This window comes from Rhinolophus sinicus, linkage group LG03 (assembly GCF_036562045.2).
Source record: "Rhinolophus sinicus isolate RSC01 linkage group LG03, ASM3656204v1, whole genome shotgun sequence".
Classification (NCBI taxonomy): Eukaryota; Metazoa; Chordata; class Mammalia; order Chiroptera; family Rhinolophidae; genus Rhinolophus; species Rhinolophus sinicus.
This window is the reverse complement of record NC_133753.1, coordinates 118,447,733-118,475,655: the sequence shown is the minus strand read 5'-3', so window position 1 is coordinate 118,475,655 and position 27,923 is coordinate 118,447,733. Positions and strand designations below refer to the sequence as shown.

At 40.0% G+C, this 27,923-nt stretch overlaps 1 protein-coding gene across 1 annotated transcript in view; it reads left to right on the top strand.

Annotated features, from left to right (window-relative positions):
• Positions 1-14,647: 14,647 nt before the first annotated feature.
• The window catches only part of HSD17B4 (hydroxysteroid 17-beta dehydrogenase 4), an 85,936-nt gene continuing 72,660 nt past the window's right edge, over positions 14,648-27,923 (top strand). The window contains exons 1-2 of the mRNA XM_019746537.2: positions 14,648-15,137; positions 19,010-19,063. Of these exons, the coding sequence (XP_019602096.2) occupies positions 14,834-15,137; positions 19,010-19,063 (358 nt within the window). The 5' untranslated portion in view covers positions 14,648-14,833. The remainder of the gene's footprint in view (positions 15,138-19,009; positions 19,064-27,923) is intronic.

Genomic DNA, 27,923 nt, shown 5'->3' with positions numbered 1-27,923 from the left:
TACAAGCCCAAGTAGCAAGAGAGCTGAGCCAGTGAGCCTAAGAAGCATAGTTTGGCTGCTCCTACTCCTCACCATTTGCGAGTATTTTCTATAGATACACTTCCATATAACGATTGTGTGTTTTCATCTAACAGTGCTTGACACTAAGATAGACCTGCGTTGTGGGATAACAACCCTGCCTGAAGGGAGCAACATTTTGCAAATACGTGTGGGACTAATCGAAACTGGACAGGATGGAAGATTCTTCTTTTTTTTTCTTTTAAACTTTTCATGTTAAAATAACCATAGACTCATAAGAAGTTGTAAAAATAGTAGAGTCCTGTGTACCTTTCATCCAGCTTTCTCCGATGGTGACCTGTGACTTAGGTGTAGTACAATATCAAAACCAGGAATTGATATTGTATGTTGGTACTAGACCACAGACATTATTTAATTTTTCCTCAATCGGGTTTATTTTTTTTAACTGTGTTCATTTGTGTGTGCGCGTCCATGCGTGTGTGTGTGTGTGTGTGTGTAATTCTATGTCATTTTATTCCATGTATAGATTCATGTAACAATTGCCATAATCAAGATACAGAATTGTTCCATCACCACAAAAGAACTATCTCATAAAACCTACCTCTCTGTATTCACACCCTCTCCCACTCCATCCTCGTCCCATCCCTAGTAACCAGTCACCTGTTCTCCATCTCTATAGTTTTATCATTTTGAGAGTGTTATATAAATGGAATCATAATGTATACAACCTCCTGAGATTGGATTTTTTTCACTAAGCATAGTGTTTTTAAAGTCCATCCAGATTGTTGCATGGATCAGTAATTCATCCCTTTTTATCACTGAGTAGTATTCCATTGTATGGATGTACTAGAGTTTGTTCAACTACTGATTCATTGAAGGACATTTGGGTTGTTTCCAATATTTTTCTATTATGAATAAAGTTGCTATGTATATTTGTATACGGGCTTTTGTATGAAATACGTTTGTGTTTCTCTGGGATTAATGCCCAAGGCTATGATTACCAAATAACATGGTAAATACTGCAAAAAAAACATGTTCCAGGGTGACTATGCCATTTTACATTAACACCAGCAGTGTATGAGAGACTCCGTTTCCCCAAATCCTCACCAGCAGTTGGTATCATCACCATTTTTACATCTTAGCTGTTCTAATAGGTTTGTAATGATGGCTCATTGTGATTTGACTTAATGAAACATCTTTTCAGGCTCTTATTAGTTTACATTTTTGTTTTAAATTTCCATTAATTTCCTTTTATTCTTTCTTTTGTGCTTTCTCCCTTCTCTCAGTAAATTTAGTGAAGTATATCATACATATAGAAAATCCTAAGGGCACAGTTCTAGACATTTTTCACAGAGAACACACCTGTCTACCAGCACTCCAATTAAGAAAAATCACATTTCTATCATCCATAATTCCCCACCCAAGGTATCCACTATTCTGACTGTTTTCACTAGAGATTAGTTTTGCCTATTTTTGAGTTTCATAAATGGAATCATTCAGTATATACCCTTTTGTGTCTGGCTTGTTTTCTCATGGGATTCCTCAAATACTCTTTGGGGTCATCTCAAAGAATGACTGACTGCCAACTTTAGGCAGCAAATCCTATGAGAATCCTCTCCATGGCACGTTGTGCAGTTAAATATAAGGACGCAAAACCACTCTTAGCTTCCTGCTCACTGGAGCCTAAAGTCAGCAGCCAACCAATCATAGTTCTGATGCCTGACAAACACCAATGACCAAATAATGCTGTGGGATGATGATGTAGCCTAAGTATATTCTGAAATATAAATGATGGAGTCAACCTCCTCCCCTTTCCGCCTCCTCAATCCTTCTTTGCAAGGGAGTAAGAGCTGCTTTAGGGGTAGCTCTGGGGATGGGGAAGCAGATATTACTGAGAAGGAAGGCTTCACTGAGGTGTGTTGAAACCACCCTCAGCTTCTTGTGTGGCAACCCTGATCTCACTTGGGAATGGAAGAGGCACATTGCCTGATTTGTCCCTTCTAACCCCTCCCAGATCTTCCCTCCCCAGCAGCAATGCTGCTGAGGGTTGTTATTTGAAAATCCTTGCATACAAGTCAGAATGGATCAAGGGAAACTTTGATGGAAGTAGTCATAGATGATAAAATTATTCTTTGTTCCCGGAAAGAGGAAATGGCACATTTGGGGTCGTTTCAGTCAAGATTTGTTCTTGCAGAGATAGAATGGCTATCTCTGAATTTAATCCTTTTCTGCATCCTTCTGAATTTTCCATCCATTCTGCAGATATCTTCTATTGGTCATGGGATTCAAACGTTCCCACCCTGAACGTGATGCTATCGTGCTGAAGCATTTACTGTGGAGTAACATAAAGCTGCTTGCTGTTTTATATCTTACTCTCTCTATGAAGTATGTGGACTCATTCTCTACTTCACAGAAGAGAAACTGACATTGAAGAGATAAGAAGTTGTTCCAGTGACTTAGCTGGTAAGTAGCAGAGCCAGAGCTTGAACCCAGGACTGAACCCTACCCTCTGCAGCACCCTACAGCTCCCAGAATGGATGGGCAGTTGAGGTGAGTCCTTTAGTATTCTCCTTTGCTGGTTCCAGATGTTCAATTGCAGAATGTTCTGTGGTGGGCCAGAGAAAGTTGCTGTCAAAAAATTATCTAAATTACCCTAACCCTGTCCTTACTGTGTGAGGCTTGTTCGTGCATATCTAAATTAGGAAGCTGACAGTGATTAACAACTAGAAGTAACAACTAGCTTGTTACTGAAAGGGAAACCATTGAGATCCGTATTGTCATGTCCATGAATCAGACGACTGGGTTAAATATGCGGATGAAGGAGCCACTTGCAGGTTGTGACCTCCTGTAGATCATTTCTTTTCTCTTGTTATTTTCACCTGTTCAGTGGAGATAACTGTGGTACTTATGTATAATGCATGAAAAGCACTTGGTTAAAGAAAAGTGCCTAACACATGGTAAGAGCTTGATTCCTTGAGCCGCCATCACCATCACCATCACCATCACCATCACCATCATCACTATCACCAACATCATCATTGCCACCACCACCACCTGGGGAATATGGCCAGGCTGTGGAGGTGATGGGGGTGGTGCTGGGTGTGAGCTGAGGTCAGGTCTCTGGGCTGAGATACCTTTATAGTTAGCAGCAGACTTCTCTAAGAAATTGCTAGTTGTTGAATTTTAGATTTCAAACACACTTTAGCCATCATCCAGGCTATCCTGTAAAGAAGGAATCTGGTGCACAGAGAGTTAATTAGAAGATTTGCTTAATCCTTGGGGCATTTTGCATTAGTAGTTTATATCTGAGGGAGATTCAGATTTAGAGTTAAACGTTAATCTTCATTTTGGAAATATTCACTAGTTATCATGTTGCACCTTCCTCTTTACTTTTGGAACACAATAACATATTCAACCAAGGGATACAAGGGTTCTAACAGTTTCATCCAACCAAAACCAAATTCCATCTTACCAGTCTGCTGGCTCCCTCCAACCATGACCCATCTTATCCCCAATGCATGACTGAGATCATGTTCTCAGTGGATTCCAGTTCTAAGAAAGGTAATTGGTCGGTTCCTTCTGCATTACCCTTGTCTGTGGCTGTAGATTTGACATAAATTCTATGTACATATGTATACCATATGGAGACCATCTGAGAAGAGCCTTTTTCCTCTGTAAGTTCTTTAGGCTAAGCTGAAAGGCTTCTGAGCCTGCTTGCCTTAGGCTCCTTTACTGTGCGTTATGGCTCCTTTGTTTTAAATCCTAGGATTCCCAGGGCTCTGACAGAGTGTGAGGGAAGATTGACACTTGTTCCATTGCTCTGGATTCACAGGTACTGACTGTGGCATAACTTAATTGAGTGAGACGTGCTTTATATTAACTGATTAAATCTATACTTTGCCAGAACACAGTACCTGTGCCCATAAGTTGTAGTAGTTATCTGGCCTGGATTTTAGGAATTTCCTGATTTCTAACATTATGTCTTGTCATCATTACATGTGCCTGGAGTTTAGTTAAGAATATGTAGAGTTGAGTACCTAGGTTCATCGGCCATTAGGACCTATAATCATTTATGTTATGGTCGTTTTTATCTGCTGCTCAGCATCCATTCTCTTTCTATTGTTAACAAGATTCTGGGTTTTCTTTAGAAGTACCACCTGTCCCCAACACTCTATCCAGGTCCTGATGTCACCTCTGATGATGGTTGAGCACATGACTTGGGTCGGGCCAATCAAAGCATTTCATACCCTTTGAGTGATTGACGCAGGGATGAATACATAATGCAACCATGTAATTGGGGCTCAACTGTACACCATCCTATGACTTTTGTTTGAGATATAGACAAAGTACCATTTTCTCTTCCCACTGGACTTGAAACTGTGAGGCTGAGAGCTTAGAATTTCTGGCAGCCAATGTGCTTCAATGAGGAGAGAGCCAGCCTGAGAAAGATACAAACCCAGATAGCAGAGTCAAGAGATGGAGAAAGTGAGTCCTGATGCTATCATGTGAGTCAGTACTTTCAGCTATACCTGCAGTCAGCCTTCCCCTGGACGTCTTCAGTTTCGAGAGCCAATACATTTGTTGTTGTTGTTGTTGTTGTTGTTGTTGTTTTTGCTTAAACCAGTTTGAGTCAAGTTTCTTTTCTTATAACTGAAAGAGTTCTGATTGATACAAGATGATTGCTAGGTTGGTTTTTGCATTCCCTATAGAAAGTTCTTGTTCTTTTAGAAAAGGGAGAGGGAACCTAAGAAAACTCTAGTCAAAGGAAACTCCGAGACACAGACTAGTGGAGACAGTCCAGCTACAACTCAGAATTAAAATCTGTCCTGAAGTATCATGAGAATGTATTGTCTCCAGTTAGGGTTTATTATTTTTAAGCATTTGTGATCATTTATTTAGTGTATTTTGGAAGGCTGTAAAGTGTCTTCAGTTTAAGAAAAAAGCTTTGTAGTTGAAGCTTGGAAAAGTGATTTAATTGAGCCTCAGTTTCCTCATCTGTAAAATGGGCATATCCAAAATGCCTATCTCAAATAATCATTAAAGGCACATAGAACATTCAGAACAGGATCAACATCCTTGATACATAGAAGCTATCACTGCTAATAATGCTCTGAATTATTTCCTTTTTGGATTGTGTGATGGATCAAATTATATCCTTGAGCCAGAATCAAGAGCCAAAATAATTTTAGGTAGAAGTATAAACTCTAGAAAGAGGACATTAGGTGTATTAAACATTCCTTAAGCTGCCTAAGATTTGTTTCCTAGCTCTTCCAAGTTGGTAGATAAAGGGAAACTTAAGTATTGGTTGTTTTCTTATTTTCAGTGAGGGACCAAGTTATCCAATGGTGTTCTCCTTGCTCGGTGTAAGGTTGCTCTAGGATGTCAGTGACAGTCCTTCTCCTGATGGAAGTAAGAGTTCAGACCAAGTTTTACTTCCTGGGCACTTAAAAAAAAAATCAGCACAACGCAAATCAAAAATCCTAATCCAAACTAATGCTGATTTAGTACTTTGTGCCTGGCACTGTGCTAAACTCTCTTTGTGGACCACCCTAACTCTAGAAGGTAGGAACCCTTATCACCTTGATAGAGATGAGCAAACTCAGGCTCAGAAAGAAAGGACTGTTGAAGGACACACAGCTGGTAGGTGGTGGCGCTGGGATGAAAGCCCAAGCCGCCTGACCCCAGAGCCTGCACTCGTAGCCACTGCACACACTGCCCTCTGACCTGTGCACTCTCGAGTCTAGCAGGATGGGAGTCCTTACCCTCCAGCTCTTGAGCTAACATTTGTTCACTGTAAGTCTGAGAGAATCGAGAAACCTAGTTCCCAGGAGTCAATACCCCCAAGATTAGCCAAACGGCTGATAGTGGGATTTTTCCAGTGGCAAGCTGCAGACTGTGGGAGCAGATCTGAATCACTCTAAGGAAAAAGGATGACTTTCTTGGGAAGAATTGTTATATTCTCATCATGCTCTGAAAATTTGGAGACGATGTCTCATTGTGGAAGGGCAATCACTCCTTCCTAATGAATCACTCAATAATTGATTTGATTACATGTGGTTAATATGGGAACCAGATGTGGGTAGAAAGCATCTACTCTTTTTATTTATTTTTTAAAACACATTACTCAAAGGGGAAACAGAAGTTTGTTTGAAAGAAATGATTTATTTTATATGAATTTTGTATTGATAACACACCTTATTCTAAGATGAATTTAAAACAGTGGTAATGAACACCTTCCACCACCCTGACCATCCTTGAAGCTTCCCCTGTTGCCATGATGGTTATTATCTGAGGTCTTTGTTGTTGCTGTCAGATGTTGTCATTGGCTTGGCTTGTCTCCCTGTGGGGAGTGAGTGTGTGTGTGTGTGTGTGTGTGTGTGTGTGTGTGTGTGTGACGTGGTAACAATAGAAATTAGAACTATACAAACAGAGACTGAAACAGTACAGTCACGTGCCTCATCACAATGTTTCAGTCAACAACACAACAGTTTATATAATGCTAATCCCTTAAGATTATAATGGAGTGAAACATTCCCATCTCCTAGCAATGTCGTAGCTGTCATAACGTCGTAGAGGAATGTGCCTGGTGCGTTATCTGCTTACAGCAGTGGCCTTGTTATCATAGGAGATGACAGCGTTATTGCCTCTGGCGACCTTCCAGTGGGACAAGATGTACCGATGGAAGACAGTGATACTGGTGATCTGGACCCTTTGTAGGCTTAGGCTAATGTGCGTGTTTGTGTCTTAGTGTTTCAGAAAAAAGTGGTAAAGGTCAAAAACAAGACATAATAAAAAAAAGCTAATAGGAAAAGGATATAGATAAAATATTTTTGTACAGCTGTACAATGTGTTTGTGTTTTGAGCTAAATGTTATCACAAAAGAGTCTAAAAGTGAAAAATATTTAAAAATGTATAAGGTAAAAAGGTTACAGTAAGCTCAGGTTAATGTATCATTTAAGGAAGAAAAAACGTTTAAATAAATTTAGTGTAACCAAGGGGACAGTGTTTACGGTCTGCAGCAGTGTACAGTCCTGTCCTAGCCTTCACGTTCACTCAGCACTCACTCACTGACTCACCCAGAGCAACTTCCAGGCCTGCACGCTCCGTACATGGTACGTGCCCTACACAGGTGGACCATTTTTTATCTTTTATACTGTATTTTACTGCACGTCTTCTATGTTTAGATATACAAACACTTACCAATGTGTTGCAATTGCCTGCCGTATTCAGTACAGTAACAGGCTGTGCAGGCTTGTCGCCTAGGAGCAATAGGCTGTACCATACAGCCTAGGTGTGCGGTAGGCTGTACCATCTAGGTGTGTGTAAGTGCACTCTGTGATGTTTGCACAACGACAAAGTTGCCTAATGATGCATTGCTCAGACTGTATACCTGTCATTACGCAGCTCATGACTGTATTAAGAAAATGAATACTAATGAGCCTCATCACACAGCAGCGACCAAGGTGTGGTTGCTGATAGAGCCACCGCATTGCACAACACTAAGGGCTTCATGTGCACTAGATTCAGACACCCAAGTGGGAGCTAAATGAGCCTGTGCTAGGAGACTATGGAGAGGGAAGGGCTGAAACATGGTTGAGGTGGACCTATGCTATTTCTTAGCTGCCCAGAACTCATTCACTCTAATAGCTTCTAATATTCACTGGATATCTACTCTTCGACTATTCTCAGTGCAGGTGGAACTAATTTTAACCCCAGCGCTAAAGGGGGCATGTGGTGCAGGTCTGACCAATCAAAGCTTGATAGTCCCCTAACTGTAAAGTTGGATAATGACAAGCCACTGGACTCCAAGCTCCTTTTCTGAGACTTCTGAGATAGATCTTGACATAGTGACTTCTCAGCCTCAGTATAATTCTGGCCTGCTTCTCAGAAGTTCCTGAGCTTTTGAGGCCTGATTGTAAAATCATAAAGATTTGAGCAGATCTGAAGCCGGGAAGGAATATTGACACAATGGCAGGAATACAAGTTTGTGGTGTCCTGGAGGCATGTCTCCGTAATAGATGAGCATCATATAAGAGGGACCAGTGTTAACAGCAGAAGGGCATTAGGGAGAGGAATTTGGGGAATTGCATCATGAGATATTCTGGATCTAAAATCTCCTGGAGGATTCCACGATTCAAGATGCGATGTCTCCCGAGTTGCAAAAAGCGTCCCCATGCTTTTGAGATCATTGAGTACAAGGACCTTGGCTGTATGCTTATTCCTTTAATCCGCTGAAAGTTTCACGCCAAAAAATTAGGCTATTGCTCTTTCTCCAGTCATCTGGGGTCATTTCCAGTCTTTCTGTTTGTTTGTTTTTCTTTGACCCAATGGTTCAGTAGCATGTTTTTAAATTGAGGTAACAATGGTTAGTAACATTATATAAATTTCAGGCGTACAACATGATAAAGCTGTATCTATATACTCTATTGTGTGCTCACCACGAAAACTCTAATTTCCATATATCTGGTCCCCTTCACCCATTTCACCCTTCCTTCAAGGAGTTTTTTCCAAGTCATTAAGGCATCTTGGTCATTGTTTATTCCATCTCCCATTGTTTCTCCCCTCACCATGGCTAGACTAAGCTTTTCCTCTGACATTGTTTACAAGAAGTTTACATTCCATTAAGTACACTTTGAATTCTTTGGAGGAGAGTTATAGAAATCTAGTAAAAGAATAAACTCTTGTGGCAGATATTTGGTAATTTATTTTCAATCTTTTTCTATCATAGTTTCGAAACCTGTTCTGTTGAATCCATGTGTATTAATAAACATTAGCCAGGACTCAAGGAATCATGTTTCCATTGTATGATTCCATTTCACAGTCATTAGTTATCTCCCATTGTTTACTCTTCCTCCTACTTTTTTTCCTGACAGTCTGCCTGCAGCATCTGACACATTCTGCTGAGGGAAAACTATCTTACTCAGCTCTATTCATCATTCCTTTTTTTCCTCGTTGTGCTAACAATGAAAAGAAGAATCTCCCAACACCATGTATGGTAATTAGGTATAATATGCCAGCATTTATGGGACTCAGAGTTTTAGAACTTCCCACTTCCCCAGGCTCAAAGGACTCGGGAATGGTTGTGGATTATAACTGGGAATTTCTATTTATGTCATTCCAAGAAAGGTTCTAAATCTGACTCTAAATCCTAGGCTCTGAATCTGACCTTTTCCTGCTTACTGAGTACTTAATCTCAGCCTTTGAAAGTTACTCATTGGCTTTTGTATTACCTAGTTGCTCTAGTGTCATAATAAATTAGTTCAAGAAACACTTGAATTGCTGAACACAGCAAGTATTCTCATAAACCATATACAGCTGACCCTTGAACAATGCAGGGGCTAGAGGTGTTGACCCCCGGCAGTCAAAAAATTCATGTGTAACTTTTGACTCCCCCAAAGCATAACTACTAATAGCCTACTGTTGACTGGAAGCCTCATTGATAACATAAACAGTTGATTAACATATTTTATATGTTATATATTATACTGTATTCTTACAACAAAGCAAGCTAAAAAAAATGGAAGAAAAAATACATTTACAGTATTTCTTGAAAACAACTCTGCATATAAATGGACCCATGAAGTTCAAACCCTTGTTGCTCAAGAGTCAACTGTATTTGGGCTCTGGTGTCAAAATCAGAGGAAAGGCAGTATTCCTTAGGGAAGTCAGCCCTAGACAGCAGCACGAGAAATAAACTGCTCCCGGATATGTTTTCCTCCTCTTTATAGAGATCTGCAGATGTTGGTTCTGTCTTTGACAGAAGAAAGTCTCTGGATTATTAGAAGGGGAAAGAGGGTGGGCGAGATAGAAACAGCAGAAGTTTTATTTTCTCCAGAATTGTAGAATCTAACCTTGAAAACTACAAGAGATGCTTCCGTGGCTCTGTACTCCCTCTTGTGGTAAGGTGGTGTCATTATTTTCTAGCTATCGGAGACCTTCATGTTTCTATCAATATTATAAGTCAGAAGCCACCAAGTTGTTTAACATGACAACATATTTAGGTTGGATGTAACAATGCAATGAGGCAAAGAGTAGAGGGTCTATACTGCATTTAGACACATCTCTCAGAGAATTAAGGAATTCAGCTGCGAAAAGTTGTAAATAAGCATGTAGATCCGGGCAGCCGGTTAGCAAGGTGGTTAAAGCACAGGGCTCATAGCACCAAGGTCATCGATTAGATTCCCACATGGACCAATGAGCTGCGCCCTCCACAACTAGATTGAAAACAACGACTTGACTTGGAGCTGAGCTGCACAGCACACAACTGGATTGAAAACAATAACTTGACATGGAGCTGATGGGTCCCAGAAAAACACACTGTTCCCCAATATTTCCCAATAAACACGTAAGAAAAAAAGCTTGTAGATTCAATATTCTCATCAAGAGATGATTTCACAATCACTTTTTCCATCAAATGTTGGGCTAGTATGGGGATTTTATCATCTGAGGAGGAAAGAAATCACCAGATTTTCACCCTTCTATTCAAGCTGAGGATAAATAATAGAAATTTTCTGTACAAAAGTAAAAACAAAATGTAGGATCTGAGTATATGTAATAAAACTGAAATTTATTTATTGGTTATTTTATCCTGTGTTACACACTCCACTCTGAAGCACAGAGAGGAGTGGAACAAATGACCGTTGAATTGGGAGGTCCCTTTTGTAAAAACCTGAAAAGGATGGGTGGCTATCCGAGAAAATATGCTAAACACAGATTCTGTTGTTCCAGAAAAATGAGTTGGCAGCAAATTTTAAAGCGCTGTGCATTGCTTAAGGATCGTTCTCCTTAGGGTTAAGTGCATCCATTGTGTTGCTCAATAGTTTTCAGAACTTTGGGTAATTATGCTACATCAGAACAAGTGTATATTCTTTTCAGGCACAGACTCTATAAAGGGCATTCTTGAACCGGCCTGGCTGCTTGGGCATAGTCAAAGTAGCTGTAGACATTTGTGTCCCCTGCTAGGCAACGTCTAAGCTGGCCTTTTATGAGGGTATTCCAAGAGAGTACCAAGGGGGTGTTCATGCCCTTGTGGAATCTCTCCCCTTTGTATGTGGGGTAGACTTACTGCCTTGATGACAGCCTCGTAAGAGACATTTTGAGAGACTCTGCGCTTGAGGAACCCAGCTAAATCACGTCACAGAAACTGAGACAATAAATACATGTGTATGATTTTAAACTGTCTTAGTTTTGTAGTAATTTGTTATGTAGCACTAGATAACTAATATCCCTGTTGAACCACTTCTCACATATAAATGGTCAAGAGACCTTTCATACTGAGAATTAGATGCGAAGTACCGACCCCCAGAGTTCACACTAAGAACTCTATGCACAGTTAAGCATGAATATATCCAACCACCTATAACGTCATAGTCACCGTGTTGTTCTAGAGTAGCTTACCAATCCCTCCTCATAAAATGAAGAAAATTAACTTTTGCTGAGCACTTACTAGTGACAAGGTACTTAAAATGGTATCTTTTAGGAGGAGATTAGAATAGTTGAATAATTTATCCACGTCTATCTAGATAGAAAGGGAAAGATAGGATTAAAACTGAGACGTCACTTTCAAGTAAAAGTAACTTGAATGGCTCTTTTCAGAAAATTTCCTGGCATTTTCTGATTCTGTATTCTCCACCAATCTGTGTTAAATAATTAGGCCTTTCCCACAGACCACAATCATAGTGGGATATTTTATAAATATTTTTCTCAGTAACTGAACAAGCAGGATATACCAATAAGGATATAAAAAAGTTGAATAATATGATCTACAAACTTAACTTCCTGGCCATATACAGAACCCTGAGCCCTAAATCACAAATTGTACAGTCTTTATAAGTACACCTGTAATCTTTACTAACATTAACTATATGGTAGTTCACAAAGCCAATCTCAACATATTTAAAAGAACTGACATCAAAGTATGTTCTCACAATAATACATTAAGCTCAACATCAACAACGAAATGATTATTAGGAAATCCCCTTATGTTTGATATTAAGAAATATACTCATGCATCAAGAAAGAAAGGATCATAGAAATTAGAAAACATTTTGAATTGGAAGACCTCAGAGTTTTCTGGGGTTGTGGATTGTAATGATGAATCATGGAGTCTATGCAAGACAGAAAGGAAGACAGAGGGACGATGGATGCTGAGAGAGCCATGGGAGTCAGAGCATTGAAGGGTACAGTGAGAGAGAGGAATTCTGCAATGGGAGAACTTGAGCTGGAAAGGTGCTGGAAAGGTCGAATGTTTGGACATGAGATTTCAGAAGTGGTAAGCTTTGTGGTAATGAACATGTCCAGAATGTGACCATGGAAGAAAATGCCAACAGTAGATTGGACAAAAAAAAAAAAAAAAAAATGTCACTGGAAGTGAGAGCATTATGTAACTAGGAGGCAGGGCATTGGATGGATCCTGCACTCGGAGTGAAGCTTGACAAAAGGGCACAGGCTCACTAGGCTTCCTCGTGGGATCAGCTTTCTCCACAGGAAGCAGGGGTGTGGAGACCAAAGGGTACCCAGTGGTCACACAGGCTTATCCTTGAACCTAGGATTCCCATAGGGCTATGCCCAAGGCTCACTTTTACATCTTGGTTCGAGCTTGGATTCTAAATGGCAACGGATTGCGCCACTGGGCCTTCCTCGTGGCCAGTAGGCAAAGAAGGTTGCCATCGGTCTGAACCAAGGATAGCATCAAGGGTAGACTCGCCTCTGCAGAGAGCAACTGATGTCAGTGGCGCCAGCGCCAGCTGTGGACTGAGAAGAGGGCTCTACCTCCAGACAACCATTGGTGGGAGGTGGCACCGGGCGGGGCGAGGTCCTGGCCCGAAGTTCTAGGAGTGACCACTTTCTTATCACAAAGGCTTTCTTATCTTTGGGTCCAGGACCCTCCGGGCTAGTTCCCTGGGTTTCGGAGAGCACCAAAGTTCAAGGGTGAATGGTCCTAAGGAAGAGGTGGACAAAGGTCTAACTGAGCAAAGAGCTGCTTCAGGGGCAAGCTTTCAGTGAAAGGACTGCTCTTTGGAGATTCAGTCTTGAGTTACAGAGACTTCTTGCTCTGCCTGAGCACTGAAACCAAACTCTCAGAGCTCTAAGAACCACAGCTGTCTCAGCCATACCTTCACTTCGCTTCCCAAACAAAATTTGCCCAAAATCACAGTCATGCTCTCTCAAAAAGCTGTTCTTTTTCCACTAATCCTTATTCTCGTGAGTGGCCCATCATAACCCAGATTCTCAAGCTAGAAATATGGGGGTTATTTCAGTTGTTCCTCCCTCACATCCACATCCAATTAATCACAAAGACCTGACTCCATTTCCAAAAATATCTTCCAATTTTCCCTCTTTAACATTTCCTCTGACTTACTTCTGACCTCCATAATTTTTCTGAGTAGGTTTCCATCTGTTCTCCTTGTCAACCTACAATCACTATATATATTGCACTATAATAATGGTGCAATGTATTCCCTGGAGTAATCCCTCTTACAAACATTTCCAGCACTACGTTAAAACAGCTAAATGTGATCTGATGGACTCTGCTTACTTCTGGGCCTTTCCCTTCCCCCTCCCCACCAATCTAGCTAGTATTTCTTTTGCACGTAATGTCCTCCTTTATTTGCAGAGCTCACTTTTGAATGTTCTTTGTGTGTCATCTCCCTTGGAAAGTATTCCCTTCTCCCCAGCAGAGATAATAATCATCCCTTTATTTTGACACCATTAGCTGACTTGTTGATATTTGTCACAAGTTTTATCATGCTGCATTGTTATTAAATGATTACCATCTGGGAGGGGGGGCAGTTGGCTCAGTTGGTTAGAGCACAGTGCTCTTAACACCAAGGTCACCTGTTTGAGTGCCACATGGACCAGTGAGCTGTGCCCTTCACAACTAGATTGAAAACAATGACTTGACTTGGAGCTGATGGGTCCTGGAAAAACACACACAATATTCCCCAATAAAATTAAAAGAAAAAAAAATGTTTACCATCCGACTGAATCGCTCTGGAGGACCTTACTGTTCATCTGTAAATATGTGTCTACCACCTATAGATGTTAATAAATGACTTTAGATGTTAATAAATGTCAAATGAACTACATATAACTGTTTCAACGCACAAAACAAAAAATCATTTAGGAGGACTTGTTGAATTTTTTTTTTTTTTGGTCTCCTGAGATTCTATTTTGGGCAGCCAGCGTTGGGGGCCAGGATTCTGCATTTTTGATAGTTCCCAGTTGATTTTCAGGTAGGAGGTCCAGGGATTACATTCTGAGAAATCTTTACCCATGGGTAAGGGTGCCATTTCTTCTTAGGGGCTATTTTTTTAGGAAAGATAAGCTATTTTATTTAGAAAGTATAACATGGTTGATAAAGATAGATCATTTTAATGTCTCCAAATTCTATTAAGGTATTCTCCAAATGCGTTATTAAAAAAGATTAAAAAAATAAAACTGACATTTGTTTACATATCTTTATTTATTTATTGTATTTTTTTTTTAATTAAAGCTTATTGGGGTGACAATTGTTAGTAAAGTTACATAGATTTCAGGTATACAATTCTGTAATACATCATCTATATATCACATTGTGTGTTTACCAGAGTCAGTTCTCTTTCCGTCACCATATACCGGATCCTCTTAGGGGCTATTTTTGAAGCTATTTAAGGATAGAGGCTACATCCTATTTCTCTAAGCTAGCACCTGAATCAGGAAAACGCTTGTTGACTGAGTGACAAAACGATGGTTGAAAGCATAAACGCAAGGTACCAAGTCAGCCATTTCACCACACAGGTCCCAGCAGCTCCCATTACTACTTTTTGAAGCAGAAATGACCTTTCTAGGTAAGTTCTCATGCAGGCTGTCCTCCCGACTGGAAGCACGGCCGGACTACATTCCCCAGAGGGCCGAGGGATACCCGCGCAGGCGCACTTGGAAAACTACGGCGTCCGTCTCCTTCCCAGAAACTAATAGGTCACTCGCACTCCGCCTCCGCCACTGCCGGCCTCTTCCCTATCCGCAGTCTGAGCTCCGAGGATTCTGCCAGCGGGTGTGCGCGTCGGTGAAGACCGAACTCATGGCCTTGCCGCTGAGATTTGATGGGCGGGTAGTACTCGTCACCGGCGCAGGGGGAGGTGAGCTTGCGAAGGATGGAGGGCGGGCGCCTGCCTCGCTCTCACGCAGCGAGTCCCCCTTTCGGGCAGGGGATACACGCGCAGTCGCAGCTGCGGTCCCCGCGTTAGGGGCTGTGGGAAGCAGTGGAGGTGGGGTAGGAAGCGGCTTGGGGAGCGAGTCATGGGACCTGGTGGGGCGACCTGGGAGGATGTAGAGCAGCGGTTCGCGGGGCGCTTGTGGAGGGAGAGGTGGGGCTGCTCAGCCTTGAGTGGGGTGGGGGGCTAGAAACACCTAGTCACACAGCCAGGTGCAGCCCGCTTACCCGCCTCCCCTGTGGGAGCCTCCCGCGGGCCCCGGCCTTGCATGAGTGGAGAGGCTGGGCTCTGGGTGGCAGGACTGGGTAAAAGGTCTTAGTGACGCTGGTCTGTGCATGCGTATCAGCGGGGACTCTTCCTACCTGCAGACTCTCAGGCTTCTCTCAAGTCTTTTAAAGGTTGTGGGAAGGCTGACGGGGGGTTGAAATTACCCGCCCCGCCCGCCCCCTTCCCGAGGTAGAGCTATCAGTTCCTTGTCTTTGAAAAGTCATCTATTTAGTGTTTCTTTCTTCTCCTGGGTGATTTTAAGTTCTCTGATTTTTCGTTCCGGGGAGGCAGGTCTTTAAACGGAGCATCTAAAGTCCACGTTGGAGTTTCTGGTATGCTTATCAAGCCAAGCACTGTACAGTAGTCCCCCGGTTTCAGTTACCCTTGGCTCAAAAATATTAAATGGAAAATTCTAGAAATAGACAATTTATAAGTTTTAAACTGTGCACTGTTCTGAGTAGCATGATGAAATCTTGAGCAGTGGTTCTGTCCCGCTTGGGACGTGAATTATCCCTTTCTACCACATATCCATGCCGTATATGCCAGCCGCTTGTTGGTCACTTAGCTCTGCCAGCTGGGGTGGTATGACAGTGCTTGTGTTCAGTGCCTACCTCGTTCACCTCACTTCATCTCATCCGATAGGCATTGTATGAGCTCACATAGTCACAAGAAGGGTGAGAACAGCATGATTAAGATATTTTGAGAGAGACCACATTCACATAACTTTCATTACAGTATATTGTTCTAATTTATTATTAGTTGTTAATCTCTTACTGTGCCTAATTCGGTTTACACTTTGCTTTTAATGGAAATAATTAAGTGATGTACTCACTGTTTTAAACCTCTTTTGACAGTGAGTGATTCACAGTATGAAATACATTTTGCATCAGGACCCAGTATGCACAAATACCATCTATATTTGAAACAGATTCATGACATGGTAATAGTAAGTGAAGTAGACTCTGAGCTATTCTGTTTCATTAAATACATGCAGATTACAACCCACTAAATTGATTTTGTGAAACATTAATGAGTTGTGACAAGACAATTATGAACTTAGCACTTCCTGTTCATAAACTGGTTCATATTTTAAAGAGCCCTGCAGACTTTCCATTGTCTGGATTATTATACAGTTGCTAGCTATTGGACTTGAATTCTGATCTGAGGGGGGAATATAATTTTGTAGTGAAATTGAGACTATCAACAATTTTGCCATGATTGGTAGTATAACGGGAATTTGCATTTATTAGCTGGCTCTACTGGTTGTTGGGAATGTAACTCTGTGAGATTGATGAAGTTGGGCAATGGGAGGAGGAAGTCTGGCCGGTTTGAATTTTACGTGGTTGTAAGATAGCAAATTGTAGATCTAGAGATAATGAGAGTGTGTGAATAGTTGGAGGTTCTGAAGTCAGAGGAGAGATTTTGAAGTCATTTGAATTCTTTGATTGGTAAAGCCAGAAAGTGAAATATTTTCACTGGTAAAAATATTTTCATTGGTAAAGCCAGAAAGTGAAAATAGTGAAGCTATTTTCTCAGGGGCTCTCTGGTAACTTCAAGTAGAGATGAGTCTAAACTACTGAAAGGAAACTGAACAAGCAGTTTGAGAAAAGAATCAACTGAGATTTGCCAGTGCTAAAGATTTTAAGGTCAATAAAAAAAAAATAAGGAACTGGAGGAGAGAGGGTGAATGACAATGAATTTAGGTGTGAGAGAGTTAAGACAGGATTTAAGAGAGGACTAGGAGAAAAGGGAGGCTCTTGGAAATAACTTGTGCATTTTGACTGTAAAGCTGTGCTAGGCATTTTGGGGGAATGCAAAGGAGTGAGGTATTCAATGTCAGCCTTCAGGGACCTTCTAGTTTAATTGGGGAGGCAGACTAATGCACATAAACTATTTAAATAATGTTTATATAAGAACAGATATAGAAAAATGGAAGGAACCTTACCAATCTGTTAATGGGCTAGTTGTGTTGGAGGGAAAAAGAGGAGACTCTACTTTTTACTTTATATACTACAGATTGTGTGCAGTTTGTATGGGCCTGTATGATAAAGGTAGATCACTTCCGTCCCACCGGAGAGCCAGTTGTTCACAATCTTAGCTGTAGCGGGTGCAGCTGACTGGCCCATGTGGGAATCGAACCGGAGACCTCGGCGTTAGGAGCACCGCGCTCCAACCACCTGAGCCACTGGGCCGGCCCACTTCTGTATCTTTTGAGAGAATTGTATACCTTGGTTTTAAGTTGAGACAATTCTCTGATTAACTTAGGTCAATCTCCTTTAGAGATCTACCCCATTCCTTTTGTCTGATGATTTTTCTACTGTGTTACCATAATTTTTTGCATTCTAGTCGTGAGTATTTGATTTCTCTAAAAATCCTATGTTTAGAACAAGCGCTTCATACTTGATCTGATGAAATATGAGAAGGCTTGAATTATTGTATTGGCTAAATTCTCTCATATTCAGAGTGTATTAAATTGAAAAATAAATTATTTGGTGATATCTTTAGTTTATATTTTGGGTTCTTTTTTAGAAGAGCCTGATAATTTAGCCATCTCAATTTGTTATTTGTATACTTATTTATCAGTTAATTTAAATTAAATTTAAACTACCAATTAAATTTGTCAATTAATTAATATACATTTTAAAAATGGGTACATGTCAAAATAATTTAAACAATATAAAGTAAGCCTTCCACCCTTGGTTGCTGGTCACAGTTTTGTTCCCCAGAGATAACCACTAATTGCCAGTCTTTTATATATTCTTACTGAGATTTGGTGCCTGTAAAACTTACATAGGTATATATCCATTTTTGGATATGTAAATTTACACCATATACCTTTGAATTGGAATTAAAAATTTAATTAGTGTTTAATAACTGTGTTTGGTGATTGTGTAGTTGGAGTCAGTGCAGTATATAGAAATCACTAGATATTTGAAGCAGGAAAGGATTTAACATGGCTAGTTGAATTTTAGGCAATTCCTCTTGGGATGACTTTTGGAACAATACAGAAGTGGTGCATTAGGGGAGCCATAACTTGTGAGGCGGCCATTTAAACTGCTACAGCCCAAATAGTCACTGGACATCAGTAGAGAATGGAAGCTGCCATCCAGAGATTAGGGAGCTAGATCAAGAAGTTGCCACTAAATCTACTGTTTCTTAATACCTAGGAAGCTTCAGGAAGTCAGCTTCTTAACCAACAGCAGCAGCTAGAAGTCACGGGAAGGTGGCTTGTGTCTCATTTCCACTTTCCAGATTTCATGCAAATGCATTTAATGGTGGAATCCAGTTCACATCTACCATCCTAGCAGCTAGGTAGAATGGTAGGAAATGATAGGTAAAATAGGTGGAAAATACAGTTTTAAGCATTCCAACTTGCACGTAGAAAAGGGTGAGAGAGGTTGAGAGTACCAGTGAAGACTCTACCATTGAAGTGTAATCAATTACTCATCAGTTATTTTAAAATAAGCATTGAGTTGAGTCGACCAAAACAATTATGCTGACATTTCTGATTATTTTGTTTTTTTTATTAGGACTGGGCCGAGCCTATGCCCTGGCTTTTGCAGAAAGAGGTGCATCAGTTGTTGGTAAGTTGATATATTTTTCATTTTAATCAGTAGCTGGTAGCTAAAGTACTATAGTCTCATAAGCCAGCCACCTTTGTCTTTACATTAAATAATTTGTCAAGGTCAAATTTCATCAGAAATTTTTTCTTCTGCTTGCAAAAATATTTCCCTCTTGAGGCTGACTTTACAACTTACTTTTTCAAGTAAACTAGTTTCACAGAATTTGCAACTTAACAGAATTGATAAGATGGGAAGGCATTCTTTATATAAAAGGAAATTCTTGCATTTGGTATATTGTGGATTATAATTTTTTGCGCTAGAAGGCTGGTACAAGATGAATCCCTGTAAGTGTAATGATAAGAGTAAGAAATAAGTACATTTTGAGAACTGTAATTTTGGAGTCAGGGACTCTAAAGTGTATTTCTTTTTTTTTTTTTAATCTCTTTGATCAAAAATTTTCAAATGGAAGCTTTTTACAATGTGTTTTTCTTTAATTGAAGGGGGTGATTTGGAAAATGCTGTATCCCAAAGGTGGGAAGTTTTAGTAATCTAAATGGTTTGGACTGGTCTGATATACTTGGCAGTTGGTGTGGACGCATCAGATTTGTCTAAGCCTTTGTGGAGGATAACAACGCTCAGTGTAGGATAGGTAGGTAGGGTAGATGTTATGGCCCAGTATTTTATTAGTGTCTTTCCTGGGATGAAATTATTGGCTCCACAATGATCTCCCAATCCCAGCTTTTCTACATCTTAACTAGGGAGTACACAGAGACAAATTTTTCCCGATTCGTTTATGGAGACATATCTAACAAAAGAGTGTGCATGCAACCAAATTTTCTACATAAAGAAGACCTGGGCCGGCCCGGTGGCTCAGGCAGTTAGAGCTCCATGCTCCTACCTCCAAAGGCTGCCAGTTCGATTCCCACGTGGCCCAGTGGTCTCAATCACAAGGTTGCCAGTTCAATTCCTCGAGTCCCGCAAGGGATGGTGGGCTCCGCCCCCTGCAACTAAGATGGAACACAGCACCTTGAGCTGAGCTGCCACTGAGCTCCCGGATGGCTCAGTTAGTTGGAGTGCATCCTCTCAACCACAAGGTTGCAGGTTCGACTCCCGCAAGGGATGGTGGGCTGCGCCCCCTGCAACTAGCAATGGCAACTGGACCTGGAGCTGAGCTGCGCCCTCCACAACTAAGACTAAGGGAACAACAACTTGAAGCTGAACGGCACCTCCACAACTAAGATTGAAAGGACAACAACTTGACTTGGGAAAAAAAAAAAAGTCCTGGAAGTACACACTGTTCCCCAATAAAGTCCTGTTCCCCTTAAAAAGAAAAAAAAAGGAGACCTAAGCAGGACAGTACGTACACTCTTCTTCGTCAGTGTGGATGTGTAATTTAACAGAAGGGACACAGAGACATTTCTTGTATAACATCATAACCACTGTGTTAATCCAGTTTGCTTTGGCAAGGACAGATTTTGACATTGTGGCATTTGGCTAGAGGGTGTATAGTTTAGATCGTCTTTGTCAGATTTTTCCAAGAATATTTCACATGTTGTTACTGTTGTTGTTTTTTCTCTTTAGTTTCTTTTTTGTATTGCAATTTATTTCTGAATAATTTTCCCTTGTAACTTTATTTTCTCCCTTTCTTCCATCCCCTCCCACCTCCCACTCTGGTTCAAGCCGTTGTTTCTCAGTCTAGTTGTGTAGGACACAGCTCCCTGGCCCATGCTGGTATTATGAGCCTTGCGCTCCCCAGCCCCGGCTGAGGCAGTCGGTTGCCGGTCGTGGATTGGCGCTCACAGAAGCCCACGGCAGCACACGCTGGCTGCGGGCCACTCACACTGGCCACTGGCCGCTCACGGTGGCCCACAGTAGCATTCAGCAGCTGGCGGCAGCTTGTGCCAATCTCTGGCTGCTCATGGCAGCCCAACTTCAGGGAGAGCTGTTGTTCACAATCTTTCATGTAGAGGGTGCAGCTCACTGGCCCATGTAGAAATCCAACCAGTGACCTCAGGCAGGCGACCTCGGTGTTAGAAACATGGCGCTCCAACCACCTGAGCCACCGGGCTGGCTCCCCTTATAACTTTATTTATATTTTTTCCATTCAATTCTGTAAGTTCAAGGAACTCGTTTTATCTTCTGAATCTTCTAAAGGGCCTAGAATATTGCTTTATGCCAAAAAGGTCCTTTCTTGGTTGGTTCTTTTATTGTTTGACATAGACTCTTTTGGAGGGGGTAGGAGCTGGTGTGTTTTTGAGTTTGGTTGAGTAAATTTCTGTTCTTTTTTTGTTGTGACTAAGCTATAATATTAGTTTATAACCTTGTTTTATAAAATTTACAGCAGTGTGTGTTTGTGGGGATCAGTGTTCCTGTATTTATCTGTTACCTTTGAATTTGTTAAATTCAGAAGCAGAGTTTCTGAGTTCCAACGAGAAGGTAAACGGACAGTGTGTCTGTTTATTTTGTCATTGCCAAAGGTATTTGGCAATACCTTTGGTATTGCAGCAAGTGCCGGTGAAAGTCTAAGAAGGCAGAAAATTTGTATCTTAGAAAATTATTTGCCAAACGCCGCTGAAGAGCCAGATTTAGTTTAGTTTAGGGGAGAAGTCAGTCTGTGTGAAACTGCAGAACTTTTGGCTATTTTCTACTGTTTTTCAGTCTGTGACCTACCTGTGAACTTTCTAGGCCACCAATGGGTTGTGTTCTTTCGTAACTACCACTAGCTTTTTTAACTACTTTAGCTTTTTTAAAACATGGATGGAAACCCTGCTTTGAGATTGCATCACATGTACTAACATTGCTCCTCTCTTAATTTTTGTTTTGCTCAGCATTTTTTTTAACCTGAGTAAGCAAAAAAAAACAAAAAAAAAACAAAAGGAAAGATAGGCTGTTATGACATCAAAGTAACTTGTTTGTGGAAAAGTGATTAATCAGATAAACCTAGGACGAGCTCACAGGCCAGTATGAAGTAAGACCTTAAGAAGTAGAGTAACTTGTTTCTCATATAAGTCAACTATTGCTGGGTTATACGGGTTAACAAACCTATTTAAATGGCCAGCAATAATAAAGGATTATTTCATGCTTGCATGACCTTTAAACTTCTGGTTAGCGGTGTCTCAGCTTTGTGTGTCTTCCTAATTTCGTGATCCCAGCTGAAGGAGCAGGTTCCATCTGGGATATTGCTAATCTTGGGACAAAGGGAAAATAACAGTGGATCTACTTGGTGGCTTTTAAAACTGTTCAGAAGTGGCATGCCACTTTCATTGGCCAAAGGAAATCAGGGGCCAAGCCCACAATTAAGGGTGTCACTTAAGGTATTCTCTAACTTCATGTTAATGTGATTGCTTTGTTTTAGATTCCATAATGTAAAGCATTATGAGAGATTTAAATCTGGGGAGAACTGCTAAGCCTTTGGCTGATAATTATAATAAGGGACGTTTGGTTTTGTATAAATCACATCTTTCAGGAACTGTTTGCACATATCTGAAGTAAATACTGGGAATGGAATAGTTTTCAGGTTTACTACATAGGTGAGCCATATGCAGTTCTCTGAATATTAAGTTTTGTCTTGAGGGTATGAACGCAAAGAAGATTGAAGTATTCCATCAAAAAGAACCTTTTCTTTGACAGTAAGAAAGGCAGAAAGTTTTCTATTCTTGAACTGAAGAAGTAACACCTTTGGATAATTGAAATTACAATTTTTTAAAGTAAGATTGACATTATTTATTTTCTATGCTGTAGTTATATAATTACTGGTAAAGATGAGTCTTTTCTTTTTTTTTTTTTTAAAAAAGTAAAGATCAGACTTAAGTTCCTGTGTTCTGATGCCAGAGCCTGTGTATTTAACTTACTGTGTGATCCTGACAGCCAGAAGGTGAACTGTAGTGGGGAAAGTGAATTGCCTTTGAAATTAAGTCAGGCTTCAATTCCTGACTTTGCTGCCTATTAGTACATTCGTATGTTTCTGAATATCAGTAGCTACTTTACCTAATTTCCAGGATTATTATGGTGGGGATTAAATGACATAAAAAAAATTAAAGTCTTTTGTAAAGGGAAAAGAAAGGAGCCAGTGCTACCGTGTTTCCCCGAAAATAAGACCTAGCCGGACCATCAGCTCTAATGCATCTTTTGGAGCAAAAATTAATGTAAGACCCGGTTTTATTTTCGGGGAAACATGGTAGGCTCTGTGCTCGTGAACTGGGTATGTCAAAGGGAGCCTGAAGTATTGTTCACTCAGGGGGCATCCAGACCCTCTTAAATTACACTTGATTTTTTTTTATTGACACTTAAAGAAAAGGGCCTGCCTTAGGCACTGATGTTTTCTCTTCAAGTGTAAACATAGTGCTTTGCTTAGTAATGAATCAAGACATATGGGGGGTGCCAAGGGGTGCCAGAAACAAGTGGACACTTGGGTCTGCATTGCTCAAGCAGCAGTGCGCCATAATCAGAAGTGTCTGGACACTGATGGTAACCACTTTGAGCACCTCTTATAATTGCAGAAGTCAAATGTGACTTGTATTCATCTTTTGTTATCAGTATGTATTATTACAATTTTAGTAATTTTTTCCTTTCTTAAAATGTGTATACATTTTTTTGGCACCCTATGTGTATGCTGACTGAGTGGATAAGTTAAACTTATATGACACAAGAAGAAAGATTACAAGAAAGCACGTGTGGATTCTAGCTTATAATAATGAGCTGTATGTACAGTGCCCATATCTTCCCCAGGTAGGTACATTGTGGTTCATCATATTATTTACTCTTCCTGTGCATGCTTGTAATTTTACATTGGGAAAAAACACACACAGCAAAACAAAACAAAACAGAAGTAGAGGCAGAGAGACCTGTGAAGTTATTGCAGTAATCCACATAAAAGATGGTGGTGATTTAGACAGGTGGTAGGGAAGTAGGTGATGCAGTGAGTTTAAATTCTGGATATATTGAAGGTAGATATGGCAGGATTTGCTGATTTGCTGAGGTGGGTTGTAAGGGAAAGAGAAGGATAGAGTGGCCGTTTACTAGGTTAGGAAAGACTGAAGAAGCACCAGATTGGCAGAGAGGACACATTCCTATTAGACTTTGATACGGCAGTGGGATACAGGACTCTGTATTTGGGGGGGCATGTTGAAGCTGTGGTAAATCTGAATATTCTCAGTTTATAGATGGTATTTAAAGCTAGGAGACTGGATCAGATTACCTAGAGGGTGAATACAGATAAACATAATTCTAGGACTGAACTCTGGACGATCAGTCCTCATTTTCAGTTTCTTGTCTCTTGAAGGATACCTTTAATGCCTTCTTGTTGTTGAGACAAAGGAAATCAATTCAAAGGACCTAATTTAACACAGTGCTCTCTAAACTACCATCACATTTTAGAGTCTTTCAGGTATTTAGATTCATATACGGCCATCGTGGGAAAGATTTCTCACGCACTAATGTGATTGTGTTTTTCTCCTCAATAGTGAAAGTGGTGTGGCAACACTGTGTTTCCCCCTTTTTCCTTGACTGTCAAGAGGCTTAAGGGTAAACCTGACACTGTCCTCAGCAAGAGTAGCTACTATTAGCCTCTGCTGGTTCAGTAGGCTTGTCTTTCCCGGACAAAGCATTTTGTTACTTTTTCCATTCTTTAATAGTCCTTACGCATGTATTGTATATTTAAGTCACTTTAGATACTTTTGGCAGTGGTCAGGGCATAACAGAATACAGGAAGAAATCCTCATTGGGCCCACAGCTCTAAAATCAACGCAATGATTCTTCCTGTTATTGTTTGCTGTGGGAAACTTACCAAAATGGAGAAAAGGCATAAACATAGAAACTAGAAATGTCTGGAAGGACATACAAGAAATAGCTAATAGTAGTTATCTATGGGCGAGATTAGGGGAGGGCAAGTGAAAAAAAGGACTTTTTTGTGTCTGTATGGTTTGAATTTCTTAAAAACAAAAAAAGTAAATAACTTTTCCCAAAGATAAATACATTTATAACATAATATTGCCCTTATCTTTTTCTACACTTCTTGGGTTACTCAGTACAAAGGATGTTACTTATATAATCAACACACATAAAAATCATTCTGATTTTGTAGACTTGGAAGCATCATTTCACTTTGGAAATAAAAAATAGTTTATAGCTATGTCATTGATAATAGATCTGACTCATTTGTGACAAACCCTTGAAATGAATAACTGTATGAACACAAACATATGTAAAGGTAGTTACAAAGCACTCTTCAAATATAAAGCGTTATAACATGATTATTCTTGATAATTTAGTGGGAAGTTGGAAACTGCTATATGAGCAATTTCCTGCATTGAGCTTCAGCAAAAAGAAAGAACTACCCATAGTAAACTGAAGCAGTAAAGTGAGGCTAGACTTCAAGGGATCTTGAAAGTTAGGGAGCGAATAATAGGATTCCACTGCTGATTTTGAGCTAGGGAATGACGTAGTATAGAGGCTGCTATAGGGCCAGAACTCTAGCAGCAGGCCGCTGCCAGCCTGGAGAAGTTAAGATGGGAGGCAGAGACTACCTGTGAGGCAACTGCAGTAATCTGGGCATGAAATGCTAGAATAGGAAAGACATGGCGATAAACCATTCCTCAAAAGAACTGGAAACTCCTCAGCGAACAAACTGTCAACCCTAAGAGCCCTTAGCAATGAGCACAGTGCTGGATCTAGAGTGGGAACACAACAAACATTTGAAGAACTATAATGAAATTGTTGACAAGGCCTTATGACTCAGTGACGTGCTGTTCAGAAATGGAAGAAAGGAAAGTGCCTGGGAGATATCTCACCCAGCAGAGAAGTGGCGCTGAGAAGGTGGGACAGTTTGAGGAAGATGATGACCAGTTTGAGCTGCATTTTTTTTCTGTGCAAACTGAAAGTGAGATATATATTCCCTCAGTTTATATAGCAGCCTGGACACCTGGAGACCCTAAGCCTGTTTCGTGCTATATAGTCTTTGGAGCCTGTAGTCATAGAAAGCTGGGATGAAGGACAGAGGGAAAGAATAAGAAAGCCAGCTTCTGAGAGCAAAGACCTGTACATCAAATAGGATTACTGAAGACAAATCCAGATATCTCAACATGGTTTACATAACAAAACAGTGAACTCATCAAGGAATATTAATGCTCAGATATTACCTCTTTCTCTCTCAACATTTCAATAAAGGAATTTATGATTTGCAACACATATGACAAATAATAAAAATCTTTTATAAATACGGGACACTTAAAAAACTGTAAGAAAGATAAACACCGTAAGTAAAATGTGATTTCAACTGGCAAAACGATAAGAAATATAAATGAAGGCTTTACAAATATATCACATTTTGGGATATTTTAATGGGTTCAGCTGAAAAGACTCTTGTGTTGAATTAACGTCATCTTACAATTTTTACTACCTATTTTAAAGTTATTTGTTTGAGTGGGCTGGCTGTTTTGTCCTTTCCTCTATATCCTCATCAAACAAATGTGATTTTTGTTGTTGTTTTATGGAAATAGTTATGTTCTTTTTAGGATAAAAGAAAACTTGCTTTAGCATTAGAGGAGCAGAATGGCATTGTAGTAGGTCCAGGTTCTAGTGTGGATTTTGCCGTTTGGGGCCTGGGGCAAGCTACCTAACCTTTCCCAGACTGTCCTCATCAGTGAAAGTAGGAACAAACTGTTCATGTCAAGCTCCTAAAAAGCTGTGTGGAGCTCAAATGCAGCAGTGTAAGGTGGTGATGGTATTTAAAAAATACATATTATTATTAGAATTTTAGAGATACATTTAAGCGGTAACAGTGTCTCATACCTAAAGTATGAATACTTTCCACTTGTATACAATTGCAAAATCTTTTAACATTGTTGCAATCTAAACCTTTCAGCATGTAACCAGTGCTTTTCTAGTTGAGGTTGTAATCCCTATAATTTAGCTCTGGTGATAGTGGGGTGAATGAATGGGGTCAGTATTAATTTAGAGACTTGTTTTAAATACATCTATTCTGATACTGTTTCACTACACATTATTGACCCAATCAATTCCTTATCCCAGCTTCAATGCTTACCTGTTTGTTTGCACTTTGAACAATTTCCACTTGGGGGTGGTGTTTCATTGCACAATTGAATAGGACTTAAATACTGCATTTGTCAATTTGCTTTTGAATTTTACCTTGGTTGGTTAAAAAGAGTCTTAAAAGACTGCATGTCTTAAAATCTTGATATTTTTTACTGGTCGTTTGATGTCATTTGAATAATTACACAGAAATGAATAATTAATAGGAATTTAATATTGAATCTTACTACATTTTTATCTCTTGACGGATAATGTAAATCTCTTTCTATAATTTTGTGTGTTCACAGCATTTTTCACTTGCAGTAAGACTGATAAGACTATATTGTTAGAAAAAATATATCCCAGTCTACATTTTGAAAAACTTATTTCCTTAAAAAATAAATTAAGTAAAAACACATTGATTTAGCTAATTTTAAATGTAGCTAGGCATTTACTTTTTCTCTGTATCTTCCCTTTATCCCCTTTACGACCCAATCCCACTTGCAACCCTCATCCCAATCCAACAAAAAGAGATCCATTCTTCAGAAGAAAAAAAAATATTTCTCAGGTGTGGTAGTCATCAACTTGGAAATATTAAAAGAGACTATAAATTTTAGTATATCCCACCATGCCATTTATTTAGTAATTTTTTGTTATACTCCTAAAAATCTATGCAATAACCCTACAGAAATGATCATTTTGCAATACAAATTAACTTTTGTCCCAAGCACTTTTTTCTCCAAGACAAGCAGATAAGTAAACTTTATATAATCAAGTTTCTGGGACTGTTCATCAAGTCAGTTCCTTAATTTCAGAAAGCCAAAGCAAAGCGAAGCATACTGACCTACATTGC